The sequence below is a fragment of the Neolamprologus brichardi genome, chromosome 10 (assembly GCF_056152115.1).
Source record: "Neolamprologus brichardi isolate AB-2024 chromosome 10, ASM5615211v1, whole genome shotgun sequence".
Classification (NCBI taxonomy): Eukaryota; Metazoa; Chordata; class Actinopteri; order Cichliformes; family Cichlidae; genus Neolamprologus; species Neolamprologus brichardi.
The window spans coordinates 4,936,096-4,944,477 of record NC_142113.1 but is presented as its reverse complement, the minus strand read 5'-3'; the positions used below and the strand labels follow the sequence as shown (position 1 = coordinate 4,944,477).

General features: G+C 42.7%; 1 protein-coding gene across 1 annotated transcript; it reads left to right on the top strand.

Annotated features, from left to right (window-relative positions):
* The first annotated feature begins 681 nt into the window (after window positions 1–681).
* Window positions 682–5,687, top strand: dlb (deltaB). Its single transcript, XM_087847091.1, has 7 exons — window positions 682–947; window positions 1,034–1,273; window positions 1,421–1,478; window positions 1,571–1,828; window positions 3,022–3,383; window positions 3,771–3,987; window positions 4,185–5,687. Exons 1-7 carry the CDS (start codon window positions 897–899, stop codon window positions 4,880–4,882), a joined length of 1,884 nt encoding a protein of 627 aa, XP_087703217.1. The 5' UTR covers window positions 682–896; the 3' UTR covers window positions 4,883–5,687.
* Window positions 5,688–8,382: the final 2,695 nt, after the last annotated feature.

Sequence of the window (8,382 nt, the reverse complement as noted above, 5' to 3'; positions counted from 1 at the left end):
TTCTTTCTTGTGACACAAGAGCACAACAGAAGTCTGAATGACCGCTACACACACAATGCGCGCTTATCCGGAACCTGCCCACTCTTTGTCACCTCACACGCGCCACAGCAATTAGAAGGTTGAATACTATTCTTTGCTCCCTTCTGATCTTTAGTGTATGTATAAAACACTTTCTAAACTATGATATACAGCCACAGAGCCCACGGTCATGATTCATGTGGGAGGTCTTGAATGCTTTGGAGCGCGTTTGATTAAAACTGCAACAAAATTCTAAACAGAGAAGAAAAAAATCCTTTCAGAGAGAAAAGAAGTTCTGATTTAAAACTAACTCCAAACACTCTTCAACGCCCATCAATAAAAGTTGGATCGTTTGCTATCAAACTGACTTTATTGTCTATTTGTGACAATCTAGTCCCATCACCTGCTTGCTTTTTTTCCTGGCTGATCAAGAATCGTACAAACTTGATAAACGTATCTTCATGTACCAGCTTCTAATGCATATTCCAAAGAACTTTGTCCAGATGTAACGAGTGTTCCCTAAATCCCTAAGCAGGCCCCTTGTGTCTGGATGCAAATCTACTCCCCTGAGGTCTGCCACGGCTCCACCTCTTTGCCTGTGACGCACAGATCAGAGGGTATAAAACCGCTCTGCGCCTTTACGCACCAGAACCCAAACAAGACGAGTGCCAATAAGAGGTGAGAGGACAAAGGAGAGGACTACCAAGACGTCTCAGGATACCCTGAAAAGATAACAGACTTAAGAGTGATGAAAAATATTTGAGAGATTTCCCCTCCACTGTGACAGCATCCTGAAGTGATCTATCTGTCTGGCATTGTGACGCACGGCGAATGAGGAGCTCCAAACTTTAAACTTGGAAAAGCAAACTTCAGGAAAAATGGCACATTTGCATCTGAGATGCCTATTGGCTCTGGCCTTAGTGAACGTTGTAAGTTGTCTTCAGTTTATGCTCAAATAACACCATGAAGACGTCTTTACGCCGTGATATCTTATTTTATTTATTTCTCATTACAGGTTTTGTCCTCTGGTGTGTTTGAGCTGAAGATTCATTCCTTCCACACCGCGCAGCGGATCTGTCGAAGACACAGGGACTGTCACATTTTTTTCAGAATTTGCCTGAAACACCCGGAGGATGTCATCTCCGCAGAGCCGCCCTGCACCTTTGGTACCGGACAGACCAACGTCATCAGAGCCGATCACACCTCGATCTCCAGCAGCGCTCCCATCAGGGTGCCTTTCCACTTCAAGTGGCCGGTAAATAAATAATAAAGAACATCAGTTACACAAACAGTGGTGCTGGAGTTCATATACCCGTTTAAAATATTCATAGTTTACGTCCGCTACACATCCCTGATCTCGAACTTGCCGAGTACTGATGCGCTTTCCCCCTCCTGTTTTTAGGGAACATTTTCGTTGATCATTGAAGCCTGGAACGCTGAATCTCCCACTGAATACACAGGTAGGTTGTTTTAAATAACTCACCCTATTTAAGCCAAACCAACATATCTTGCGGAAGGGTATTTGTTTTACAACTTTCTTTAACTCCTGCAGACAACCAGAACAACCTCGTGAGCCGCTTGGCGACCAGAAGGAGACTTGCCATTGGAGAAGACTGGTCCCAGGACGTGCATTTTGGAGAACAGAGCGAGCTGCGCTACTCCTACCACGTCTTCTGTGACGAGTACTACTTTGGAGACGGCTGCGCTGACTATTGCAGGCCGAGGGATGACACGCTGGGCCACTACACCTGCGACGAGGAGGGCAACCGCATCTGCCTGGAGGGCTGGAAAGGAAACTACTGCTCTGAGCGTAAGCGTTCATGATTGATGACTTGAAGTGTCCATGAGCAAGGCACTTGAGTTTGCCATACTCTTTTATGTTGCGGTGGCTTTATCATATAGTGTATAACAAATACGTCTACTTAAGTTAGTTCACCTATTTATACAATATTGCATCTTTTAAAACAAACTTACTGATAAAACGGAAATTCAAAGTTTCTCACTATAGTTTGATCAAAAATGTTAAATGAATGTAGAGAAAACAATTAAATAGAATTAAATCAAATAAAAATGTTCGTAAAAATCAATAAAAACGTTAAATAAATGCACAAATATAAGAAATGTAAGGACTGACAAATATAGATAGATAGATAGATAGATAGATATCGAGATATAGAGATAGATAGATAAATATCGAGATAGATAGATAGATAGATAGATAGATAGATAGATAGATAGATAGATAGATAGATATAGAGATATAGAGATAGATAGATAGATAGATAGATATCGAGATATAGAGATAGATAGATATAGAGATATAGAGATAGATAGATAGATATAGAGATAGATAGATAGATAGATAGATAGATAGATAGATATAGAGATAGATAGATAGATAGATAGATAGATAGATAGATAGATAGATATCGAGATATAGAGATAGATAGATATATAGATATAGAGATATAGAGATAGATAGATAGATATAGAGATATAGAGATAGATAGATAGATAGATATAGAGATATAGAGATAGATAGATAGATAGATAGATAGATAGATAGATAGATAGATAGATAGATAGATAGATAGATAGATATGTATAAAAAATATGATGAGCAAGATTTATAAAAACATTACACAGATGCTCATCAGCAGATATCCTGTAGAGTTTTTTTATAAGGCGGGGTTTGGTATTCCATCTACCTTTTGTTGTGTTACAATGTGACAAAGAGCTGGGACCATTGTTAGACATACACATTTTTCAAGGTGATCAGGCTACGTGTGTGTGTGTGCGTGTGTGTGTGTAATCGGGAAGAGATAAAAGAAAGCATTTTCTCCGGCAGTGTGCCTACCAGCTGCTTGGCTTAATGCTTAACCAATAGTGAAGTCTGGAACAGGGCTGGGGTCAGACGTGGGGCCCTGTATGTGTTCGTGTGTGAGATGTATGAGAAGGGGCGCCCATTGTAATCACACACCCTCCCCTCCCTCTCCTCCCCAGCCATCTGCTCGGCGGAATGCAGCGAGAAGCATGGCTACTGCGAGGCCCCAGGGGGCTGTACGTGCCGCATGGGCTGGCAGGGCCCTTCCTGCAATGAATGCGTCCGCTACCCAGGCTGCCTCCATGGGACATGCAGCCAGCCGTGGCAGTGTAACTGTCAGGAGGGTTGGGGGGGCCTCTTCTGCGACCAGGACCTGAACTATTGTACTAACCACAAGCCATGCGCCAATGGTGCCACCTGCACCAACACAGGCCAGGGCAGCTACACCTGCAACTGCCGGCCCGGCTTTGGAGGTACCAACTGCGAGCTGGAGACCAACGAGTGTGACAGCAACCCCTGCAAGAACGGAGGCAGCTGCAATGTGAGTCAACAATCAGTTTGTTTGCTTATTATAAAGATGCAATAAGAGCAAGATAAGATAAGGAAAACTGATCCCATGCAGGCAAGTTTAAGTTTTACAACAGCAGGAGATAGGATAGGCCATGTGCAGCAATATACTGCAAACAACAGAAGAAAATCAATGGATGGATTATAAATTGTGCTAACAAAAAAAAGAGAAATAAATAAATAAAAGAAAAGTCAAAATTGCACTTGAGGGAGTAGAACTAGATGATTGCTCTCCACTGGTCTACAGAAGATTTGACACAATGCATACAGAATAGTTCTTGGCAGCGAAATAGATCGGCTGCTTACGTCCTATTTTCTAGATCTTTGCTCCTTGAGCTGAAGGTTTTCTTTCCTTCCACAGGACCTGGAGAACGACTACTCCTGCACCTGTCCTCAGGGATTCTATGGGAAGAACTGTGAGATCATTGCCATGACTTGTGCAGACGGTCCCTGCTTCAATGGCGGCACCTGTGTGGAGACAATGACCGGAGGCTACACCTGCCGCTGCCCTCCCAGCTACACTGGCTCCAACTGTGAGAAGAAGCTGGACCGCTGCAGCAACAGGCCCTGTCTAAACGGTGAGTGTACGGCGACATCTTGTGGCTGAAGTACAAATCAACCGACCTTGGCTCTTCTTCAGTGGTGAAGTGTGACTCTCAGCACTTCTGCATGAATGCCCTTGTAGCAAACGTAATCCAATTAACACTCCTTCTTTAAACGACTGGCCACCTTCTGATTTAATGGATGCTGAACAGAGTGTTTCTCTCTCCTGCAGGCGGCGAGTGTCTGGATCTCGGCCAGAGCATCTTGTGTCGTTGTCAGGCAGGCTTCACGGGTGCCAACTGCCAGGTTAACATTGACGACTGCGCCTCAAGTCCCTGCCAGAATGCTGGAACCTGCCAAGATGGTGTAAATGACTACACCTGCTCCTGTACTCTGGGATACACTGGCAAGAACTGCAGCGTGCGCTCAGACGCCTGTGGCGCCCATCCCTGTCAGAACGGTGGCACTTGTTTCACCCACTTCACTGGGCCCGTGTGCCAGTGCCCCAAGGGCTTTATGGGTCCCAGTTGTGAGTTCACGCTTCAGCCCAGTTTCAAGCCAGCTTTGCGCCAAACCTCCCAACCCTCATCTACTACCCTCACCCTCTCCTGCGCTCTGGCTATTCTGGTACTAGTCCTGGTTGCGGGGATCCTCTACTTGAGGAGGAGGAGGAGAATGCAGGGAAGGAAGCAGCTAAGAGACACTGCAGTTTATAATGACTTGGAGACAGTCAACAACCTGGGTGGAAGCGAAAGAGACGCCTTCCTCGGCCCCAATGGCCTCTTCAAGATCAGCAACAGCACAGCCCGTCTCAGCCTCTCCCTCTGCCCAGACGGCAGACCCGGCTACAGGCACAACCCTGTGGAGAACAGCCTCTCCAGAGGGGAGCGTCAGGACTTCATGTGGAGAGATGAGGCAGGACTGAGATGAAAAGCGACAAAGCACAGATTTGAAAAACAGGGAAAGAAACACATTAGCACTTGTTGCTCCTCTTTCGATGCGTACAGTGAGGGAAGGAGTAAATCCACGAGGTGGAAACCACTCGTGCTCACAAACCAACATAAACATCACTGAAAAAAGCAAAATTGTGACAAATAAACTATTCTGTTAGAGATGATTTATTACTGAGAAGGTATCCGGGGCCAAGCTCTTCCATGTGTAAGACCCAAAGAGACAAATAATATGATCCACTGTTCATAGGACCTAAAACACAAAACCAAATACAGGAAGATCCGATATCCATTCCTCTTTTGGAAAACTGGCCCAGATGTGTTTTGCTGGGTTATTCTCATGAATATGTTCACTTTGTTGTTGTTGTTTTTTAAACACTCAAATTTTCTTTTGCTTTTCAATCTTCCTTTTGCCATTATTTCCTTGTTGTGCGTACCATCATTTTTTTTATCCTTTTATTATTAATTATTATTTATTTATTTGAAAACTCGTGTTTATGGTTTCACTTTGTCACAGATGTAGAGATATATTTATACGATGCTAAATGAAGACCGATGCTTGATGCTGTGCATGGATGTTTTGTAGGCTGTGTGAGATATCCCAAAGATACGATGGGCAGGGATATAATGAGAATGTGCTTTTTCACATAACGTCAGCCATCACTGTAATTTATATAAATATATATAATATAGTACTGGTGTTCATGTGCCATTTTGAGTTCATGCCAAAGTTTGTTTTATGTTGCATCTTTTCATTCATATTATTTATTTGTAAGTTCATTATTTCATGGTTGTGATGTGAAATAAAACTTTGCTTTAAAGCGATCTGAGATTTTAGGATTCTGTTCCACAGGCTTGAACAGTCCTGTTTTACATGGTATCCGTGGTGATTTATATTCTGGTTGATCTAGGAGGCAATGACAGAGGTCAAATATATATTTTTAAATAAACTAGTTTAACTATTTACTAATTCTCTAAAAAAAAAAAGGTCAAGATGCTGAAAAATGCATCTTCATTCTCACACACGGACATTTCGAACCATTGACTATCAGTCCGGTTCTTGTGTACTTTGGCTGACCTCAGACCTTTCTCCCTGTTTCTCTTCCTTACGAATGGCTTCTTAGCAGCCACCCTACCGCTGTGACCATTCCTGATGAGGCTTCTGTTAACTGAACAGATGCTGTTCAGTTTATTAAGCCGATTTTGCCTTCCAATTTTTCTGCTTCCTCAGATTTTTTCCAGGAACACACTGCACACTTTGCTGAGATGCAGCAAGTTTTTAGTTCATAGCTCTTCAGGAATGAACTTGTCGATGCTGTTTTATACCCATCAAACTGTGTTCTGTTTAGCCTTTTTCATAGATTCAACTAAAGAAATCAGAACAAATGAGGTGTTTTTGTAAGAAAGTAACTAAAGATAGCAATTACAATAGAAGTGATTCTGTCTTCTTGGAGGCAAAATGTAAAGAAATGATAGGGAAGCTCAAAACACTTCTGGATTTTTATGTTAAAGTGAGACTGAAAGTACGAACTACAACAGCTGCAGGACAGAATTTATGTATAAACGCTGCGACATAGTTAAAAGACAATATGTAGGTGTTTTTACAGCTATCTTTTTTTTTTTTTTTTTTGCCTGTCCCGTTTGGTTCTTTTGCCATCAGAATTATTGTCTAAAGGCGAGGAAAGATGCCCAACGGATTTACTTTACCAAATTGACAGTCCCAGCCTTGCCGTAATGGTCTATTTGATTCATCTTTTATTGTTTATTTATTTATTTTATTTTCACTTGCTAGATACAGGACAGACTTGAGTGAGGAAAAGAAAAGGGAGAAAGGAAGAGGGGAAAAAACAGCGGAGAAGAGGGACGGGGATAAAGGACAAAAAAACAAAAACAACAAAATAAGCAGACAAAAAAAATATCAATCACCTGGATCACCTGTTGAGAAAAGAAAACAAGCAGAAGAAAACGAGAGCAATAGAATAAACAACATCACAATGATATATGGAAATATAACAGTAAATACTAAATATTAAACATTATTGTGCAGCACGTAAGATCGACAGCGCACAGTGTGCTTTGAGGTAGGAGCCAAAAAGGGTGTAGTTTGTGTGTGTGAGCACCCGTGTGTACACCTGTGAGCATGGACGCGCTTGTTTTTTAAAGGTTCCTTCATGTAATGATCTGCTAGAGGGTGTGGGGGGGCCACAGCCCCGTCCTCCAGGGCATGAAGCAGGTATGGAGGAGATCAAGACTCCAGACATCCAGAGGCCCCCAGAACACAAGAGACCAAGGAAGACCAACAGAGGGGCAGCCGCGCCACTGTCCCAGAAAGAGCTGAGGAGAGTCCCAGATGAGGGGTCATTCAGCAGCCGCGGAGCAGAAGCCGGGGGGGTTGCAGTGATGTGCCCGTGAGCTCCGCCGGCAGCCAGCTGTGCCAGAGTGACCGAGCCCCAGGCCGAGAGGCCTTTTTACAGCTATCTAAAAAGTGTGAGGAAACTGTATCACATGTTTGTTTTTTAATTAATATTATAGATTTCCTCCATGGTTTTTTCTTGATGAAAGCTCTGCATGTTACTGGTGTAAATACATCTGGAATGAGAAAATAACTAAAATCAGAGGCAGCTTTAAGCCTTAAGGACCCTCTCACGTGGAATCAGCTCGCAGTTTAGATTAAGGAGACAGAAACCTTCTCTAAAACTTGGTTTGATAAAGCCTACAGTTAGCCCCTTACTGTAGCTATGATGACAGACTCATGATGCACCGAATGCCTCCCCTTAACCCCCTATTTCTCTCCCAGTGCATTCATATATGCCACTAATGGGAATTATTAATTTGCCAATCTCCTAAATTGTGGGGGAAAATATCTGCTCCTCCCTTTTAAAAGGGAGTTCTTGCTCCTAATAGCTGTCATGTGTTTGCTCTAATGTTGAAGGGTCTTTACCAAACAGTATAAACTGCCTTGAGACAACTGCAAAATAAAACAAAAAATACATTAATTTCTATCTTCTAATCAGACATTCGGCTGTGCTGAAATACAGCAAACAGCTTCATTCAACTACTGCAGTAATCATATTAGAAATGCTCAGCTGAGTAAAGAGAAAATATAGTCCATCCAGTCTTCAAGAATGAAGAAGTGTCAGTTGCAGCTACAATAATAATCACCAAACGCTGTGATGAAACTTCTCCAGATCTCCAACAATTCCCTTTGATACTAAACAAAAGAGTCACTAGCCTGAGAAATCAACAGTTAACAGCAGCCATGTCTCAGAATCAGGTGTTTATCAGGCTTTCAAAGAAAATAAACCACTGATGAGGTTCACCAACAAGATGAGAACAAAGAATCACGGACATTTGACCAGAAGATATTTGAACTTGGTCTGATAAATGTAAATATGAGATGCTTGATTCCAGCTGCCATGTCATTGTGTGGCAGAGAGAGGCTGACAGATGGTGTGTTCCCTAAGGGTTGAAAGGGGGGGG

Excerpts from the sequence above, each read along its gene's own strand:
- dlb (XM_087847091.1), top strand. The coding sequence starts at position 897 with ATGGCACATTTGCATCTGAGATGCCTATTGGCTCTGGCCTTAGTGAAC. Across the intron at positions 948-1,033 it reads CTCTGGCCTTAGTGAACGTT|GTTTTGTCCTCTGGTGTGTT; the intron begins GTAAGTTGTCTT and ends TTCTCATTACAG. Across the intron at positions 1,829-3,021 it reads AGGAAACTACTGCTCTGAGC|CCATCTGCTCGGCGGAATGC; the intron begins GTAAGCGTTCAT and ends TCTCCTCCCCAG.